Source organism: Zea mays, chromosome 6 (genome assembly GCF_902167145.1).
Source record: "Zea mays cultivar B73 chromosome 6, Zm-B73-REFERENCE-NAM-5.0, whole genome shotgun sequence".
NCBI classification, from domain to species: domain Eukaryota; kingdom Viridiplantae; phylum Streptophyta; class Magnoliopsida; order Poales; family Poaceae; genus Zea; species Zea mays.
Genome location: NC_050101.1, coordinates 148,241,560 through 148,262,809, shown reverse-complemented (window position 1 = coordinate 148,262,809; position 21,250 = coordinate 148,241,560). Strand labels below are relative to the sequence as shown.

Genomic DNA, 21,250 nt, shown 5'->3' with positions numbered 1-21,250 from the left:
TCAGGGTCAGCCTAATACCATAGATCACTTGGTCCTTGTATGGACCAAGGGAGAGTGACACCCTTAGGTGGGTGCTGTAATAAGGACTAGTTAAGAGTGTCAACTCTCTGATACCTTAGCAACACATCAGGGGGTTCGTAATCCTTTATTAACATTAATCATACATATATATTTGAGCAATTACATTCAAGTATTTATTTTGCTAGAATTTCCATGCTACTATAGGATTGGAACTTAGCGAGCAAAACTTGTGATCAATAGAAAAAGAACACTTCTAGACACAAGCGATAAAGTTGGGATTGGTAATAGGTTTTAATTTGTGCAAAAAAATTGAGAAGCCCAATTCACCAGCTCTAGGGCATCTTGATCCTTTCAGTTGGTATAAAAGCTTTGTGCCTATTGGATTAGGCTTTAGCGCTTAGAGATAACATGTTTGGTGGGATTGAACCTCCTCTCGTGTTTGAGGGAGACAATTTTCCATATTGGAAAATTTGTATGTAAGCATACCTTAAGTCAATGGAGATAGGGTTTTAGATCCGCCACTCAAGGTCTCCCAAAACCTGAACATCACACCAATTTGATTGTGATGAAATATATTACAAGAAATGAAACACAAATGATAAAAACACCCTTTTTAGAGGCTTTTGCAAGGATGTGTTCAATAGTGTGTAATCATAAAGACGCTCATGCACTTTGGTCATATATATGTGGACTTTATGAGGCAAAAAAAATCAGGCATGCTTGTCTCCATCAAAGTCGCAAGTCACGTCATTTTTCGCGCAAATTTTGTGTGCTATGCGTCTGGTGGGATTTGAACCCCCAACATCACCCTCGCGTATAGCCCCTCTATCACTCCACCTATCACTTACTTCATGTCTATATTGCGGTTTTGTTGCCCACATATTAGAACAGTTTAAGTATAAATTGTCTATTTGAGTTTGTAAATGACTTCAAACGAAAAGGTTGCAACTGCAAAGTTTTGTAACTTTTGAAGTTCTACAACTTGTATTTTGGTACTTTTCCCATCCGAGGTCGTTTGCAAAATTTGCATTTTAAATTTGACAAAATTAGATGCAATTTTTGAGAGCCAAAATGATTTAAAACAAAAAGGTTGTCAAATATAAAGTTTTATAACTTTTAAAGATTTACAACTTTTATGTTGGTGTTTTTTGAGAAACTCGAAAAATTAAGAATAAAAATGATTTCTAGTGATATTTTCTTAAGAAAACCGCAACTAGAAATCGATTTTTACAAACGGTTCCTTAAGAAATTATGGATTTCTAGTGACGGTTTTCTTAAGTAACCGATCGTAAAATATTATTTCTATATGCGGTTTTGTTAAGAAACCGCCACTAGTAATACTACTGACGCTTGATAACTGAGTTGATCCATTACCTACTCATTCTTTATAGTTAGTCAGTAAAAATTAAACCCACCCGTAAGATTAGAGTTTTTTTTTCTACTAGTGTAAGGCTAACCGAGGACAAGGAATGACTACCTGATGAACACTGATAGATGTAGGCGTCTTCGAATGAATAATGCAATGTCTATGAAAAACACGGATAGAGAATCGGTGGGCTCTCTGTTTTAGATTGTTTTAAAAAGCATTGGAAATTCTTGGAGGAAGACAAAAACTTTTTCTCCTACTTATTTTATCTATCTAGAATTATAGTCGTATATTTAGACTGGGTTTGACGAGCTAGCCGAAACACAAAAAACCACGGCTTGCCTAGGCACGACACCCGCTAGCCTCTCTGTCTACGCCACTGTCGATGAGTTAACAACTACTAGTAGTAATTTTTCAAAGCGTCATAGATGCTCTGACAAGTTGCGCTAGGAAGGAGTTTGCCACCTACTTATATCGGATAATACAACGACCAAATTCCAACCCTCTAAAGCTTCGCGTGTGATAGGATTTCACAGAAATTAATTACAAAATTCTCGTTCTTGTGTTCCAATTACAATTCAGTGCTCTGTGGATGGGGATGGGGCCATGGGGGTTAGCGTAGCGGAGGCCGCAGGGGCCATGGCGCAACGCAAGAATGGGAATGGCACTTGTCACTGGCACTGGGCATGGCGTGGCGCAAGCGGCCGCATTGACAAAACGCAGCAGCACCGCAATTTGGCGTCCTAGTTGCCATGTGGGGGAGCCGAGCCGAGGTCGGGTGGGAGTGGGAGGCTGTCCCCTACACCAGCCCCAGTCGTCGCCGCGCACCATCACAGCCTCCTCCATCTATCCCCTCCCTCTCGAGTCTCGCCTGCTGCTGCTCCCTTCTTCTTCTTCCTCCTCCTCCTCTTCTTGGTCTTGGAGCTGGACCTTCCTCTTCCCCTCGTTGATCGTTCGCGGTTGCCGATTCGCCATCCCCTCCAAATCAAGACAAGATTGAGTGGGTCTTGGGCCCCTGTCCCTAGCTGCATTGCGAATTGAGGCGCCAATTTGGGAGACGACTGCATTGATGAATGCCGGAGGCCACAGCACTCACTGATTTAGGGGTAGGTCAAAGTGTTTAGCCGGATTCAAAAAGGGTGGCTTTTGATGTCAGATATTTGTTCGGGGGTTGCTTCACCATTCCCCAAAGGCCAAAGCGCGTTGCAGTTAACCCTTTTTTGTCTTTTGCAGATTCGATGTCACGGGCACCCGGATGTCATTGCCGATCGCCCTTGTAGTCGGCATTGCCGGTGGCGCCACCTTGCTCGCGGTGGCGGCCGTGCTGCTCGCGCTCTGGTGCGCTGCGCGGATGAGGGCGCGGCGTAACCGCAACTCCGACACTGGCTCCTCCGACCCCTCGACGCTAGGTGAGTTGCGGATGGCTAGCTCCTTGTGGACATCAATTTGTTTTGTTTTCCCCTTCACCGTGCTAACTGCTAACCCAATGCGTCAGTGGAGTGGGGAAAAGGGGGGCGCAGCTCGTTGGCACCGGACCTGGAGCATCAGGTTGCGAGGCAATTCTCGCTGGAGGACCTGGTGCAGGCCACCAAGAACTTCAGCGACACGAACATCATCGGCGCGGGGAGCTTCGGATTGGTGTACATGGGCCTGCTTCTCGATGGCACTGTTGTCGCGATCAAGAGGCGCGTGGGGGCAGCGACGCAGGTGTTTGCTGATGAGGTAATAATGTGAGGTCAAAATATGGTTCCAGGGGTGTCGCTCTGCATTTTGGGATTAATTACACAAAAGGCTGAATGGTTCATCTACACTGTCACACTTGCTTAATTTCTGAGTTGCATTTGCTCTTAGTTTCTGAGTTGCATTTGCCACAATTTTTTTGGCATCTGAGACATGTGGTAACAGTTTTCATGTTTTTGGCATTTTGTCTGACTTGACTCGAAGTTCTGGGTGCATTGTATTATTTGGACTCAGCACTTGGCTGTGGTTAATTTGCATCTATTTAAGGCCGACAGGGAACACTTTTACCGAGTGATAAGTTGTGATTCATGAAGATCTTTCTCTGTCAACCATTGTTGTTTTCTAGTCTAAAAATGCCATAAATTAGCCAAGGACAAGTAATATAAAGCAGTTGTTTTAGCCAAGGAGTGTCACGCCATCCCATCCCTTGCAAAATGCAGGTTAGGTTGCTTTCAGAGATTCGTCACCGAAACATTGTAACTCTCATTGGTTACTGTCAAGAAGGGGGTCTACAAATGCTGGTGTATGAGTACCTGCCCAATGGCAGTGTCTGTGGCCATCTGTATGGTAATGTTTTTATCTTGTTAGGAAAAAAGATTGTAGCCTACTAGCCTTTCTTGCTTTATTACCTCTGAAGCTTCATACGGTCCACCAGATAACAGGAAAGGCTCTGCAACACGGCTTGAGTTCAAACAAAGGCTCTCAATAGCTATTGGGGCAGCTAAAGGTACGGAAACTTTGAGATTTTCCTCTTTGTGTCCTTGTGGGTCACTGGCTCGAGCAGAACTTAGTGTGAGTGAAAATGTTGTTGTAGGTTTGAATCATCTGCACAGTCTTGATCCTCCTTTGATACACAAGGACTTCAAGACAAACAATGTGCTGGTTGATGAAAATTTCATTGCAAAGGTGGCTGATGCTGGACTTGTTAGGTTAATTAGAGGATCTGACGATGCCGGCCCATCGCGTGGGTTCAGTAACAGTGTTTACCAAGATCCAGAGTAAGTCCAGTTATAACATTTATCAGACAAGTATGTAGGTCACTTCACAGTAACATGTCCAGTTGAGTTTTCAGTGAAAGCGACATTTTTTTGGTATTTTAGTGTTATGGATTTGTAATGCTATTGAGTCTTAAATCTCTGCAGTCATGGACGATTTTCTTTGCTCATCCTGTGATAATAATTTGCAACCCATTCTGCATGCTTATATGCAGGGTACAGTCGATGACTCAGTTCTCTGAAAGCAGTGATGTTTACAGCTTTGGAGTTTTTCTTTTGGAGCTAATTACTGGCAGGGAAGCAGCTTCCTTGATACCTACAGAGTCCAGAGAATATTTGGCACACTGGGTAATTTCTACTGACATGTAGCTGTAAGTTATCTAGAAAGGAAAGTTATGGAGTTCTGCTTAATCTCCAGCAAAATATCATTCTGGTGTTTAGTGTACCTAACTGTGAAGTCAGGCCACACATTTCCAAAACTTGAAAACAGCTAGAGCATAAACTGTTTTCATAGTTATTAGGAGTGAGAAGTGTTTGTCATGTTGTAGGATCACATAAATTCTTATTAGGATATATTATTGAATACTGAAAGTCCTTGTTGATGTTTGATAATGGATACAACTAATTGTACCTTAGTTGAGACACTTTTTAAGAGGAAAATAACAATTTGAAAAAAGTGCTGCAATTCTCGTGCATAAGGATATTTCTTTTACGCGAAAGGGCCACTACCGTAAAGGATATTTCTTTTACTCACTGCTTACTGAAAAAACATTTTCTTGTCACATTGAATGATCGAAAGATGGAAGCGCATTTCAGTTCAAATGAACTGATTGACCCAAGATTAGCCGGCAACTTCACTGCAGAAGGTATGAAGGAGCTTGTTGGTCTGGCCTTCCAATGCTTGAACCCATCATCAAGACGCCGACCGAGGATGAGGCTTGTTGCGACTGAACTAGACCGGATTCTAGAGACGGAGATGTCCATGACAACGTTCATGGGCGACGGAACCACCATTGTCACGCTCGGGAGTCAATTGTTCTCGTCGTGAAGCGACGTTGGGATTGATTTCATGTCTGCTATTTGATGACATGATGATTGTGTGTGAGAGCCTAACAACAGCTATTGTTTCTGCCATGCTGTTCAGGCTCTGCATTGTTATGAAATGCCATGTATGGTCATTTTTAAGCTTGTCATGGTTGATAGGTAGGAGTGAGAAGAAATAGAGCTGTATGTATGTCTCTTTTTTCTTCTTTTTGTTGCATGGGAGAAGAATTGTATGTAAATCTTTTAGATTGTTAACTATCCTTCAATGTATTTGCAGATTGTTCTTCCTTTCGGTGTTTTAATTTCTGAAAGGGCTAACTTGTGCTAAGTTTTTTCTGCTGATGGTTATATTATGTATCTGCATGTAGAAATGGCTATTTACATCCATTCAGGGTATACATTTTCGTCGAATTTATATATTCCGAAATTCGTCGAAATTAGCTAATTCCGAATGAAAAGGATTTTAAAATTCAAAAACAAAAATTGTAAATCTCGGAGTGAAATTTGTAAATTTCTAGGCAGATTTTGTAGAATATAATTGGCACTGAAAAATATTGATTGTGTTGGATTTTTTTTTGACAGGATTCCATTGTAATGTGTATAATTCACGTTGCACAATGAATAATAATAATTTTACACATGATTCGTTCACCAGATTCACAAAAAACATATATTTGTAACTACAAAATGCAATCCGGATGCAACAGAAAGCAAAACCTTAAAAAATAAGCCTATTTTAGTCTGTATTCTATAATTCAACTCCAAAACATGCAAGTTTATATAAAGGTTTTGCATAATATAAGGTCTACACAATTCAAAGGTTGAATATAATTAGGTATATAGGACATGAACCTCCAAAAAGGTCTCTTTCACATAGTGACCACCTATGGTACGTCAAATCCTACATATAGCACACAAATAGTATTAACACTACTACGTGAGAAAATAATACTAAAACTAAATAATTATGCAAATAATACTACCATTTAATGTAAGTACTTAATCCTCCATGCCATTAACTATCACTAGTACTTGATAGCATACACTAAGTACTAACAAATAACACTAATACTCGGTAACATACATAACAACTAAAATTTAGATAAAGTATGATAAGTTAGACAGCGAACCAACGGCTGTATATAGGATGTATGTATTTCACAGCAGGAATTCGCTTGCAACTGAGTCCGTTTTTTGATCCGAGAACAGCACGTGGTCTTTGGTTGGTTTTGGTCAAAACATTTGAGGGATCGATGTCGCTGTACCTTGACCGATGATCGATGCATCTTTATTTGATGTTCGTTTCCATTGTTTAGTTTCATCCTTGCAAGCTACATATGCTGCTGATTTTTTTTTTAAAAAAATGTGTTTGTTTATAATGTTATTATGATTAGTAACTTTAAGCTGCATGATAAATATCAATTTTGTAGGTATAATTTTCTATATTTGAGCTATTATATACTCAACTTGTTTTAAATTAAAATTTGTTTTAGTTAATTAACAGATTCATACAATATTTAATGTATGTGTTTTATATATGTGATCATTCAATTAAATATAGACATATAAATAAAGAGCTAAAATGAATACTATTTTGAGATGTAGAGAGTACATGACTATATATATTTTTTATTTTAATTGTTTGTTGAATATTATTGAATCAACCTATCCAATAAATATCTGTTGCCTACCCAATATCCGCATATATTATTGAATACACCATTCCATTTTGAATCAAACCAAACACCATCTACTATCCGCATATATTTAACCCGTTTTCATCCCTACCCAATAATAACCCAATAATAAATCAACAACGAACAAAAAAACTCTACTCCGTAACCTTTCCGTCTCTAACCTTCCCGTCTCCTGCTGCCACCTCCCGCATCCGTGAAGAACGACTGAACCAGCCGCCACCCGCCCGTCCGACTCCGGCTCCGGCCACCTGCCTCCGTCCCTCCGCCGAGCTGCCCGTCTGCCTTCGTCCCTCCGGCCTAGGCGAGCAGATCTCCACCCCCACCCGCCCCGAGCCGAGCAGCAGCCAGCAGAGCCGCATCGCCGCCGGGGAACGCTGAGTTGCCGGCCCGTCGCCCTGAGAAGATCTCCATCCCAGCAGCATAGCCGCAGCGCCGCCTCCCCAAGGCAAGGCCCGAGCGCCCTACGCCCTGCCACAGGCCCCAGGTAGAGTTTCGTATCCCCTGCAAAATCCAAATTCAATCCGATTTTGGTTAATATATTTAATCTAATCCAATGTATTTTCGATGACCCTTAAATAAGATTTTTTCTTCTTCAAAATTACGCTTATTTTGTAGCTATGAGTTGCTTTAGACACTGTTTGGGCCTGTTTGTTTCGGCTTATAGATTTTATAATCTGGATTATAATCTAAATTATATAAACTAGATTATAATCTAGATATATTATAATCTACATGTAGTTGTTTGGTAGTTTAGATTATACAAATGTAGATTATTCATAAAGACAACAACACCCTTATTTGTTTATTTGAGGTGAGAAAAGAAGGATAACATATATTGTAATTTCTATTTACATAACCATGGGTAGTGGGTCTTTTGCCAAAATAATCTCAAATAAGCTACTCTTGATGAGATTATCATAATCTGGGGTTTACTGGTTTAGATTATATAATCTGAACCCATAATCTAGGTGTTTGTTTACCTACTAGATTATTTGCTGGATTATATAATCTAGAGAGATTATAATATGAAACAAACGGGGCCTTTGTTTACCCTCTAGATTATATAATCTATCTTAATAAGTTAAGAGACAAACCAACAACACAACTTATTAGGTGGATTGTATAATCTAGATACGATAATCTATAAACGGGTCATTAGGTGCTTATATAATCACTTAATGACCTGGTTATAGATTATCGTAATCTAGGTATCTAGATTATATGATCTATCTTAAATAAGTTAAGAGACAAACCAACAACACAGCTTATTAGGTGGATTATATAATCTAGATACCTAGATTACGATAATCTATAAGCAGGTCATTAGCATTAGGTGCTTATATAATCCATAAGCTGGATTATATAATCCTGTAAGCAAACAAACAAGACCTTAGACTGTATTGTAAATTTTGTTTTGTTGTTGCATTAGCAACACATTGATTTTGGCGAGTCATCAGCCACTGCCCCCTGGCCAGGTCCCTCCGATGGACACGGCAGACCATGGCCTGCACGACTCATTTGATGAATCTCCCTGTCGCGATGATGGCAGCCGGCTAGTGGTGGCTTAGCAATAGGATTTTCTCAACACACATATGGCGGCTTGGTGATGCATTCCTATGTCCTATCTTGGCAATGAGGATGGCTGCTGGGTGTGTTGGGAGAGGAGAGGCAGGTTTCCTGGTGTTGAGGTGAGATGAAGGGATTATAGAGATGGCAATGGGTAAATACCCACCGGGTATTACTACCCCATACCCATACCCACGATAAAAAAAATAACCCTACCGGGTCACCCATATACACCGGTGGGTATGGATTTACCCCCATACCCATACCCACGTGGGTATGGGTCACCCAGGGGGTCACCCGTACCCACAAAAATTAAACATATATCAAAATATTATATTATACAAATATCAATTATATCCATCTAAATACCATTACAAAATTTCTAGCATCATTTAACCATCCATTCAACACACATTGGGTGAATTACATGTTCCATTACATGATCATTAAATTGTCGTTAAGCCTTCTATGACATAATGGCCTAAAAGGTTATTAAATAGTAAAAAAGATGGATGACTAAAGTCTAAGTTCGTGCTTGGGCTAAGTTTATATTGGGTATTTTATACCCACGGGTTAACGGGTATGGGTAAAGGTGGAACGTTCTAATACCCGTTTACCCATTGGGTGAAGATTTTTGCCCAATAACAGACCCACGGGTAGAATATTTAGCCCATGTACATACCCTAATGGAGTAAATACCCATCGGGTATCGAGTCGTGGGTACCCATTGCCATCTCTAGAAGGGAACCAGGACCACAAGTCGATAATGTAGCTGACATGGAACAATTTCAGTATGTAGAATGCAATACCTGCTTTTTAAGCAGTCAGAAAAAAGAAGAAATTTTGGGGTTAGACTGAAGCTGAACCTCAAGCTTCAGGGTCCATGTTGATTGATCCCTCGCCGTGAAATTAGGGAAACAAACAAATTCCTTAGGAGCCCATGGGTAGTTTGATTTGATGCCAGTGAACACAGACGTTGTTCAAAACCAGATCTCCTAAGTTACAACTTTATTGGCTCTAGTGGACTTCCCTAAGAAGTCTGATCGCTGTGACTAAGAGTAATCAATTGTTCTCTAATCAGCTATGCCCTTTTCAGAATACGGTGTGTGTCTTGATTTGGAAATTGTCGTAGGTCGGCTAGCTAAATCAACAGCCAAAATTTAGTTTATTCAGTAGCTATATTGGGGACCTCCTCATGTTTCTGAAAAAAGATATACTGTTATGTTGCACTATGAATGAGAAACTGTCGAATTATTTTCTGCTTGTTCATCAGAGTTTGGTAATCTTCTTCTTCTTCCGAGTTATGCAGATTAGGTTGATGTCTTTCATGAGACTATTGCCTCAAAGGCTACCCCAACTTATCAGGTGTGTTTTAGCTTTCACTCCTACCAATATGATAGATACTTCATTTATGTGTCCATAATTTCATTGAAAATGACATGGGGTTATGTTTCCGTTTTCTTGCTTGATGCACTCTCTCAGGCAGGTGGAGCAAGATGTTGAGACTGTAATCCACGTTCTCCAGCCAGGTCCAATAGGAATTGTGGAGCACAAATTCACAGACACGGAGATCTTAGAGGCCAGGGCTACAGTGAAAAGAGCAGTGGATAATTGGCGAAGAAATTGGACCCTTGAGAAAAATGTTGGCAGATAAATGGAAATAATATACCCCTTGTGTCTTCTATCAACAGTACTTGAAATAAATAGGATGCTATGGCTGGATGCAGCTGTTGCCATTAGTTAGATTTGAGCACGATCTGCTTATCGGGAGTTATGTTAACTGTTCTAAATGATCAGTCTGCCTCTCTTTGTTTCATGGTTTGAAACGTTCATATTTAGAGAATTTCTTTTTGTTCATTGCCTTGTCGGCAGCCGGCTGTCATATTGAATGTGATCTTTCTTTTGATGCTTCAATACTTTAACTGTAGTATCTGAAGAGATACTTGAAGATCACTGACTTCATGATGGATACAACACCTTGACCGTTGTGTTAACACCTTTGAGGCTGCCATCCTGAGGATACTATCTTCACATGCTCATGTACAATCATGTCCCTCTTAAGGTATGGTTTGCGTACTCTAGTAATGAAAGGGATTAGAGTGGATTGAGATGTATTGTGAGAGTTTTTGATCTATTAGGGATTTATACACTCTCCAATCCCTTCAAACCATTTCAATACTAGAGTATCCAAACTAGCCCTAATCGGTTTTTGAAGACACAGGTTTTTGAAGACAAGAAAAAGCTAAGAGACCACATAATACACTAGTCACATCATAAATATAATTAAAATATAATTAAAGACAATATGTATAAAAAGTCATGCAGAGAAAAGCTCTTCACAAAGAGACTATCTCTTATGTTTTTTTTTCTAGCTCCCAAAAGATGTCTATTCTAAGCACACAACTCAATTTAGAGTCCTTAGGAGGTTTGGATGGCTAGGAGATGATCCTTTCACTTGTATATCATGTTTCTTAACTCTTGGATAGAGCTGTGTCTGGTTGGGGGTATATATACCCTCCCCACTCAAAACTAGTCATTTGAATTCCACTTAGATTCCTGCGTACTCACCAGACATGTCCAGTGGTGCGTCTTAGAATTAGCCGTTTGGTAAAGCTGTCAAACCGTTAGTCTGATACCATGCCCCGTACATGTCAGGTGCGCCACTGAATACACTACGTCAGCTAGTCATTGGAGATTTCTAGTAGCCGGCCATTGAACACTGTAGATCTCGTGCGCATCCGGTATGGCACTGGATATGTCAGGTACGCCCAGCTTGAGTTGATCCATTTAACATGCTCTTTGAGTGTCGTGTCTGGTGTGTCATCCGATGCAACATTGGACATGTCAGGTGTCCATTAGCTGACTTAGGTCCAATTTACATGTTCTTTGCAATCTGTATCCGATGTTGTATCCAGTGTCCGGTGTCTTCTGATCCCGAAGTCTAAACTTAGGCTCTCTTCATGTCGTATCCGGTGCACCATCCGACGCGCCACCAAATAAGTCTTGGCTATTTCTAAGTTGTTTATTTGATTTCCTTTTATTAGTCTTGGCTTGTTGTTTTTGGAAATTTGTATGACTTAGACAAATGTTCAATAAATCCCTTTTAAGTCATTTTAAGCCATTTCTTGACATATTGATCTAAGTTGACCTTCTGAATTGCTTTATATATTTTTCCAAAGTGTATGTTGCATCCTTTGAACTCTATAATCAACCACTTAACAAATTTATTAGTCCAATTAGTTGTGCTCGTCATCAAACACCAAATCAATATTGAAATGGCTTGAGGTCTATTTCCCTTACAATGCTATCATGTGGAATCCTGGCCCAAGGTTTATAAGATTCATAGAATACTCATAACAACAAGATGCACATTTCACCTTCTTTTTTAAAATCCTATCTTGAAAGAACCTTTGTGCTAAGCGTGTTTGACTCAGAGCATTTTTTGGTTAGGTGTTGCGAGCTTCAAATTCTCATCAGGTTTGTCGGTTAGAGTACCATAAGCTAGCATGCATGTGGATAGCAGCAATATATTTTTGGAGAGGTAACAAACTATCTGTTCCCAATGAATTGAATCTTGTAGTGAAACACGATGATCACTAACCAAGTTCTTCAACGATATGCTGAGAGATGGGTCCATTCATTCTAATATTAAAGCTGGTTAGAAACGAGTCTAGTTACGCTGTCCACGTCGTCTCAAAAATTTTGAGCCGTTAGTTGCCTCATCAACGTCCAGCGAAGCATCCTATCCTCTTCTGTTCTTTTTGCAACACCCACGAAGGTTCCGGACCAAAACCCGCTGCCTCTCCGCCTCCACCTTCCCGTGCTCTTTCCGTCCTGACATCGTAGCGTAGGAGCCCAAAAAACGGCAACCGACGCGCGCGCCACCTCTTCGTAACACCATTCTGCCGCCCCCTCGCCCGTTCGATCGCCCTGTGAGCTTATCCGACGCCGCGGTCACTTGAGCCCCCGATGGAGTTCGCCGCCGGCGCTGCGGTGGCCCCGCGCCCGATGCCCGCCGGCCCCGGCCGAAACCGCCGGGTGGGCGGTGGAGCGATCGGCATCGGTTGGTGAGAGCACCTAGAGGGGGGGTGAATAGGTGATCCTGTAAAACTTAAACTTATAGCCACAAAAACTTGGTTAATTGTTAGCACAATAATTGCCAAGTGGCTAGAGAGGAGCCAAAACACAATAACCACAAGAAATCAATCACAGAGATGACACGGTGGTTATCCCGTGGTTCGGCCAAGTACAAAACTTGCCTACTCCACGTTGTGGCGTCCCAACGGACGAGAGTTGCACTCAACTCCTCTCAAGTGATCCAATGATCAACTTGAATACCACGGTGTTCTTCTTTACTTTGATCTTTTCCCGTTTGCGAGGAATCTCCACAACTTGGAGTCTCTCGCCCTAACAATTGAATTTCACAAAGAAGTACGGAGTAAGGGAGGGAAGCAACACACACAAATCCACAGCAAAATGCGCACACACACGGCCAAGAATCGAGCTCAAAAGACTATCTCAAAGTTCTCACTAGAACGGAGCTTGAATCACTGAGAATGACAAACGAATGCGCAAAGACTGAGTGTGGATGATCAAGAATGCTCTAAGGTTGCTTGGTGTTTCCTCCATACGCCTAGGGGTCCCTTTTATAGCCCCAAGGCTGCTAGGAGTCGTTGAGAGCAAATCTGGAAGGCCAATCTTGCCTTCTGTCGTCGGGTGCACCGGACAGTCCGGTGCACACCGGACACTGTCCGGTGCCCGATTTCCTTCCTTAAACAGCGCAGCCGACCGTTGCAGATCTGGGAGCTGTTGGCGCACCGGACATGTCCGGTGCACACCGGACAGTCCGGTGCCCCCTTCCGACCGTTGGCCTGGCCACGTGTCGCGCGCAGATTCCGCTGCCGACCGTTGGCCCGGCCGACCGTTGGCTCACCGGACAGTCCGGTGCACACCGGACAGTCCGGTGAATTATAGCCGTACGCCGTCGGCGAATTCCCAAGAGCTGCCTCGTCACGCCGAGTCAGTCTGGCGCACCGGACACTGTCCGGTGCACCACCGGACAGTCCGGTGTGCCAGACAGAGCTGAGTCTTGGCTGTACACAGCCAAGCTTTTTGCACCTTTTCTCTTTTCTTCTTCTTTCTGTTTCTAACACTTAGACAAGTATATTAGTACACAAAACCAATGTACTAAGGCTTAGAAACATACCTTTACTCATGATTTGCACTTTGTTCATCCATGGGCATAAATTCACATTTAAGCACTTGTGTTGGCACTCAATCACCAAAATACTTAGAAATGGCCCAAAGGCACATTTCCCTTTCAATCTCCCCCTTTTTGGTGATTTATGCCAACACAACGTAAAGCAACTAGAACAAGTGCAAAATCACTTCAAATAAAACTCAAATTTATTTTGATTCAATTTTGACATATATGGATCATCTTTTGCCACCACTTGGTTTGTTTTTGCAAATCAAACTCAAATCTCTATCTCTAAGTCAAACACACATGTTGAAGCATAAAGAGAGTCATTTCAAAAGAGATTGATCAAAGATTTCAAAAACTCCCCCTATTTCCCATAATCAACACTTCTCCCCACAAGAGCCAACTTTTGACAAAAGAGACAATGAAAGAGTAAACTCCCCCTATTTCCCATAATCAACACTTCTCCCCACAAGAGCCAACTTTTGACAAAAGAGACAATGAAAGAGTTTTGACAAACCAAAAACTCTACTCTACTATTTTCAAATCTCTCAAGTGGTAGCTGATCCATTTATTGCTTTGGCCTTTATTTTCTCCCCCTTTGGCATCAAGCACCAAAACGGGATTAATCTTGGCCCTTGAACCCCATTGCCTCACCAAAATCTTCAATAAGAATACAAAGGCAATAAGAGTACATAAGATGAACTTGGAATAAGTTACCCTCTCATCGGAGTGCAGTGGAAGTCTTTCATGGTCCAAGTCCACCTTTTCCCTTTCAATGGTTAGTCTCAAAGGGTCAAGTTGTAACACATCTCCCCCTAAACATGTGCATCACTTTGCAACGGACTTGTGAGGTCCAGGGAGTGTTTGTACAACTTGAGCACCATAATAAGCAACAAAATGCAGAATGAACATGATCAAAGGCATAAACACATGTATGCTACAATTCAATCCAAGTTCCGCGAATCTAAGACATTTAGCTCACTACGCAGCCTGCAAAAGGTCTTCTCATCTAGAGGCTTGGTAAAGATATCGGCTAGCTGGTTCTCGGTGCTAACATGAAACACTTCGATATCTCCCTTTTGCTGGTGGTCTCTCAAAAAGTGATGCCGGATGTCAATGTGCTTTGTGCGGTTGTGCTCAACAGGATTTTCCGCCATGCGGATAGCACTCTCATTATCACATAGGAGTGGGACTTTGCTCAGATTGTAGCCAAAGTCCCTGAGGGTTTGCCTCATCCAAAGTAGTTGCGCGCAACACTGTCCTGCGGCAACATACTCGGCCTCAGCGGTGGATAGGGCAATGGAGGTTTGTTTCTTAGAGTTCCACGACACCAGGGACCTTCCTAAGAATTGGCACGTCCCCGATGTACTCTTCCTATCGACCTTACATCCAGCATAGTCGGAATCTGAATATCCAATCAAGTCAAAGGTAGACCCCTTTGGATACCAGAGCCCGAAGCAAGGCGTAGCAACTAAATATCTAAGGATTCGCTTCACCGCCACTAAGTGACACTCCTTAGGATCGGATTGAAATCTAGCACACATGCATACGCTAAGCATAATATCCGGTCTACTAGCACATAAATAAAGTAAAGACCCTATCATTGACCGGTATGCTTTTTGATCAACGGACTTACCTCCTTTGTTGAGGTCAGTGTGTCCGTCGGTTCCCATCGGAGTCTTTGCGGGCTTGGCGTCCTTCATCCCAAACCGCTTAAGCAGATCTTGCGTGTACTTCGTTTGGGAGATGAAGGTGCCGTCCTTGAGTTGCTTCACTTGGAACCCAAGGAAGTAGTTCAACTCGCCCATCATTGACATCTCGAATTTCTGCGTCATCACCCTGCTAAACTCTTCACAAGACTTTTTATTAGTAGAACCAAATATTATGTCATCGACATAAATTTGGCACACAAACAAATCACCATCACATGTCTTAGTGAAAAGAGTTGGATCGGCTTTCCCAACCTCGAAAGCATTAGCAATTAAGAAATCTCTAAGGCATTCATACCATGCTCTTGGGGCTTGCTTAAGTCCATAGAGCGCCTTAGAGAGCTTACACACGTGGTCGGGGTACCGTTCATCCTCGAAGCCAGGGGGTTGCTCCACGTACACCTCCTCCTTTATTGGCCCGTTGAGGAAAGCGCTCTTCACATCCATTTGGAACAACCTGAAAGAATGGTGAGCGGCATATGCTAGCAAGATACGAATGGACTCTAGCCTAGCCACAGGAGCAAAAGTCTCCTCAAAGTCCAAACCTGCGACTTGGGCATAACCTTTTGCCACAAGTCGAGCCATGTTCCTTGTCACCACTCCGTGCTCGTCTTGTTTGTTGCGGAACACCCACTTGGTTCCCACAACATTTTGCTTAGGACGAGGCACCAGCGTCCAAACTTCATTCCTCTTGAAGTTGTTGAGCTCCTCTTGCATGGCCAATACCCAGTCCGGATCTAGCAAGGCCTCTTCTACCCTGAAAGGCTCAATAGAAGAGACAAAGGAGTAATGTTCACAAAAATTAACTAATCGAGACCGAGTAGTTACTCCCTTGCTAATGTCACCCAGAATTTGGTCGACAGGATGATCCCTTTGAATCACCGCTCGAACTTGGGTTGGAGGTGCCGGTTCTGCTTCTTCCTCCATCACATTATCATCTTGTGCTCCTCCTTGATCACATGCCTCCTGTTGATGAACCTGTTCATCGTCTTGAGTTGGGGGATTCACCATAGTTGAGGAAGAAGGTTGATCTCGTTCATCTTGTTCCTGTGGCCGAACGTTTCCAATCGCCATGGTTCGTATAGCGGCCGTCGGAACATCTTCTTCATCTATATCATCACAATCAACAACTTGCTCTCTTGGAGAGCCATTAGTCTCATCAAATACAACGTCGCTAGAGACTTCAACCAAACCTGATGATTTGTTGAAGACCCTATACGCCTTTGTATTTGAATCATAACCTAACAAAAACCCTTCTACAGCTTTGGGAGCAAACTTAGAATTTCTACCCTTCTTCACTAGAATGTAGCACTTGCTCCCAAATACACGAAAGTAAGATACATTGGGTTTGTTACCGGTTAGTAGCTCATATGAAGTCTTCTTGAGGAGGCGATGAAGGTAGACCCTGTTGATGGCGTGGCAAGCCGTGTTCACGGCTTCCGACCAAAAGCACTCGGGGGTCTTGAATTCTCCTAGCATCGTCCTCGCCATATCAATGAGCGTCCTGTTCTTCCTTTCTACCACACCATTTTGCTGAGGTGTGTAAGGAGCGAAGAACTCGTGCTTGATCCCTTCCTCCTCAAGGAACTCCTCCACTTGAAGGTTCTTGAACTCGGACCCGTTGTCGCTCCTTATCTTCTTCACCTTGAGCTCAAACTCATTTTGAGCTCTCCTGAGGAAGCGCTTGAGGGTCCCTTGGGTTTCAGACTTATCCTGCAAAAAGAACACCCAAGTGAAGCGGGAAAAGTCATCAACAATAACTAGACCATACTTACTTCCTCCAATGCTCAGATAGGCGACGGGTCCGAAGAGGTCCATATGCAGCAGCTCCAGCGGTCTTGAGGTGGTCATCACATTCTTGCTGTGATGTGCTCCTCCCACTTGTTTACCTGCTTGACAAGCTGCACAAGGTCTATCTTTTTCGAATTGAACGTTAGTCAAACCTATCACGTGTTCTCCCTTTAGAAGCTTGTGAAGGTTCTTCATCCCCACATGTGCTAAGCGGCGATGCCACAGCCAGCCCATGCTAGTCTTAGCTATTAAGCATGCATCTAGACCGGCCTCTTCTTTTGCAAAATCAACTAAATAAAGTTTGCCGTCTAATACACCCTTAAAAGCTAGTGAACCATCACTTCTTCTAAAGACAGACACATCTACATTTGTAAATAGACAGTTATATCCCATATTGCATAATTGACTTACAGATAGTAAATTATATCTCAGAGACTCAACTAAAAACACATTAGAAATTGAGTGCTCATTCGAGATTGCAATTTTACCTAACCCTTTTACCTTGCCTTGATTCCCATCACCGAATATAATTGAATCTTGGGAATCCTTATTCTTGACGTAGGAGGTGAACATCTTCTTCTCCCCCGTCATATGGTTTGTGCATCCGCTGTCGATAATCCAGCTTGAACCCCCGGATGCATAAACCTGCAAGGCAAATTTAGGCTTGGGTTTTAGGTACCCAACTCATGTTGGGTCCTACAAGGTTAGCACAAATATCCTTAGGGACCCAAATGCAAGTTTTGTCTCCCTTGCATCTTGCCCCTAATTTTCTAGCAACTATTTTCCTATCCTTTCTACAAATAGCAAAGGAAGCATTCAAGGCATGATATATTGTAGAAGGTTCATTAACTCTCCTAGGAACATTAACAACATTTCTCCTAGGCATATTGTGAACCGCATTTCTCCTACCAACATTTCTATCATGCACATAGAAAGAACTAGAAGCAAACACGTCATGAGAATCAAAATCATCATAAGTATTGTAACTCCTATAAGCATTTCTAGTTTGTCTCTTATCATGGTACATAAACGCATGGTTCTTTTGCACACTACTAGCCATAGGGGCCTTCCCTTTCTCCTTGGCGGGAATGGGAGCCTTATGGCTTGTTAAGTTCTTGGCTTCTCTCTTGAAGCCAAGTCCATCCTTAATTGAGGGGTGTCTACCAATTGTGTAGGCATCCCTTGCAAATTTTAGCTTATCAAAATCACTTTTGCTAGTCTCAAGTTGGGCATTAAGACTAGCTACCTCTTCATTTAATTTAGAAATGCAAGCTAGGTGTTCACTATAAGCATCAATGTTAATATCTTTACACCTAGTGCACGTTACAACATTTTCTACACAAGAGGTAGATTTACTAGCAATCTCTAACTTAGCATTCAAATCATCATTAATGCTCCTTAATTTAGAAATTGTCTCATGGCACGAAGATAATTCACAAGAAAGCATTTCATTTCTTTTAACTTCTAGAGCATGAGATCTTTGAGCTTCTACAAATTTATCATGTTCTTCATACAACAAATCCTCTTGCTTTTCTAAAAGCATATTCTTATCATTCAAGGCATCAATTAATTCATTAATTTTATCTACCTTGGTTCTATCTAGGCCCTTAAACAAACATGAGTAATCTACTTCATCCTCATCACTAGATCCGTCCTCACTTGAAGAAGCATAGGTAGAGTTTTGAGTACATACCTTCTTCTCCCTTGCCATAAGGCATGTGTGACGCTCGTTGGGGAAGAGGGTTGATTTGTTGAAGGCGGTGGTAGCAAGTCCTTCATTGTCGGAGTCGGAGGAGGAGCAATCCGAATCCCACTCCTTTCCGATATGTGCCTCGCCCTTGGCCTTCTTGTAATGCTTCTTCTTCTCCCTTTTGTTCCCTTGGTCCTGGTCACTATCATTGTCGGGACAGTTAGCAATAAAATGACCAAGCTTACCGCATTTGAAGCATGAGCGCTTCCCCTTGGCTTTGGTCTTGCTTGGCTGTCCCTTGCGACCCTTAAGCGCCGTCTTGAATCTTTTGATGATGAGGGCCATCTCTTCATCATTAAGTCCAGCCGCTTCAATTTGTGCCACCTTGCTAGGTAGCGCCTCCTTGCTTCTTGATGCTTTGAGAGCAAGAGGTTGCGGCTCATTGATCGGTCCATTCAAGGCGTCGTCCACGTACCTTGCTTCCTTAATCATCATTCGCCCGCTGACGAATTTTCCTAGGACTTCTTCGGGCGACATTTTGGTGTACCTGGGATTCTCACGAATATTATTTACTAAATGAGGATCAAGAATGGTAAAGGACCTTAGTAATAGTCGGACGACGTCATGGTCCGTCCATCGCGTGCTTCCATAGCTCCTTATTTTGTTGATAAGGGTCTTGAGCCAGTTGTATGTTTGAGTGGGCTCCTCCCCCCTTATCATCGCAAACCTTCCAAGCTCGCCCTCCACCAACTCCATTTTAGTGAGCATGGTGATGTCGTTCCCCTCGTGAGAAATCTTGAGGGTGTCCCATATATGCTTGGCATTGTCCAAGCCGCTCACCTTATTGTACTCGTCCCTGCACAAAGAGGCTAGCAACACAGTAGTAGCTTGTGCATTTTTATGAATCTGTTCATTAATAAACATAGGGCTATCCGAGCTATCAAATTTCATTCCATTTTGTACAATCTCCCATATGCTTGGATGGAGAGAGAATAAATGACTACGCATTTTGTGACTCCAAAATCCGTAGTCCTCCCCATCAAAGTGTGGAGGTTTGCCAAGAGGAATGGAAAGCAAATGCGAATTCGAACTATGTGGAATACGAGAATAATCAAATGAAAAGTTCGAATTGACCGTCTTCCTGTAGTCGTTGTCGTCGTCCTTTTGGGAAGAAAAGGATTCGTCGCTGTCGTAGTAGACGATCTCCTTGATGCGCCTTGTCTTCTTCTTCTTCCCATCTTTGCGCTTGTGGCTTGAGCCCAAGTCGGTAGACTTGTCATTCTTCGGCTCGTTGAAGATAGACTCCTTCTCGTTGTTGTCGACCACCATCCCCTTTCCCTTAGGATCCATCTCTTCGGGCGATTAGTCCCTTCTTGAAGAGAACGACTCTGATACCAATTGAGAGCACCTAGAGGGGGGGGGGGTGAATAGGTGATCCTGTAAAACTTAAACTTATAGCCACAAAAACTTGGTTAATTGTTAGCACAATAATTGCCAAGTGGCTAGAGAGGAGCCAAAACACAATAACCACAAGAAATCAATCACAGAGATGACACGGTGGTTATCCCGTGGTTCGGCCAAGTGCAAAACTTGCCTACTCCACGTTGTGGCGTCCCAACGGACAAGAGTTGCACTCAACTCCTCTCAAGTGATCCAATGATCAACTTGAATACCACGGTGTTCTTCTTTACTTTGATCTTTTCCCGTTTGCGAGGAATCTCCACAACTTGGAGTCTCTCGCCCTTACAATTGAATTTCACAAAGAAGTACGGAGTAAGGGAGGGAAGCAACACACACAAATCCACAGCAAAATGCGCACACACACGGCCAAGAATCGAGCTCAAAAGACTATCTCAAAGTTCTCACTAGAACGGAGCTTGAATCACTGAGAATGACAAACGAATGTGCAAAGACTGAGTGTGGATGATCAAGAATGCTCTAAGGTTGCTTGGTGTTTCCTCCATACGCCTAGGGGTCCCTTTTATAGCCCCAAGGCTGCTAGGAGTCGTTGAGAGCAAATCTGGAAGGCCAATCTTGCCTTCTGTCGTCGGGTGCACCGGACAGTCCGGTGCACACCGGACACTGTCCGGTGCCCGATTTCCTTCCTTAAACAGCGCAGCCGACCGTTGCAGATCTGGGAGCTGTTGGCGCACCGGACATGTCCGGTGCACACCGGACAGTCTGGTGCCCCCTTCCGACCGTTGGCCTGGCCACGTGTCGCGCGCAGATTCCGCTGCCGACCGTTGGCCCGGCCGACCGTTGGCTCACCGGGCAGTCCGGTGCACACCGGACAGTCCGGTGAATTATAGCCGTACGCCGTCGGCGAATTCCCGAGAGCTGCCTCTTCACGCCGAGTCAGTCTGGCGCACCGGACACTGTCCGGTGCACCACCGGACAGTCCGGTGTGCCAGACAGAGCTGAGTCTTGG

General features: G+C 42.9%; 2 protein-coding genes across 4 annotated transcripts; both read left to right on the top strand.

Moving 5' to 3' along the window:
* Nucleotides 1–1,822: 1,822 nt before the first annotated feature.
* On the top strand, nucleotides 1,823–5,460 carry LOC100272541 (uncharacterized). 2 transcript variants are annotated; one of them, XM_008649276.4, is made up of 8 exons: nucleotides 1,823–2,493; nucleotides 2,621–2,796; nucleotides 2,883–3,109; nucleotides 3,568–3,694; nucleotides 3,783–3,854; nucleotides 3,942–4,125; nucleotides 4,338–4,493; nucleotides 4,922–5,460. In XM_008649276.4, the coding sequence occupies exons 2-7, from the start codon at nucleotides 2,643–2,645 to the stop codon at nucleotides 4,489–4,491; spliced, it is 918 nt and encodes a 305-aa protein (XP_008647498.1). In that variant the 5' UTR covers nucleotides 1,823–2,493; nucleotides 2,621–2,642; the 3' UTR covers nucleotides 4,492–4,493; nucleotides 4,922–5,460.
* Nucleotides 5,461–6,978: 1,518 nt separating this feature from the next.
* On the top strand, nucleotides 6,979–10,343 carry LOC100303962 (uncharacterized). 2 transcript variants are annotated; one of them, NM_001321520.1, is made up of 3 exons: nucleotides 6,979–7,347; nucleotides 9,739–9,794; nucleotides 9,912–10,245. In NM_001321520.1, the coding sequence occupies exons 2-3, from the start codon at nucleotides 9,748–9,750 to the stop codon at nucleotides 10,081–10,083; spliced, it is 219 nt and encodes a 72-aa protein (NP_001308449.1). In that variant the 5' UTR covers nucleotides 6,979–7,347; nucleotides 9,739–9,747; the 3' UTR covers nucleotides 10,084–10,245. The 2 variants fall into 2 exon arrangements, with proteins under 2 accessions (NP_001308449.1, XP_020394625.1); XM_020539036.2 differs by lacking the exon at nucleotides 6,979–7,347 and having other exon boundaries at nucleotides 9,102–9,794; nucleotides 9,912–10,343.
* The last annotated feature ends 10,907 nt before the right edge of the window (nucleotides 10,344–21,250 follow it).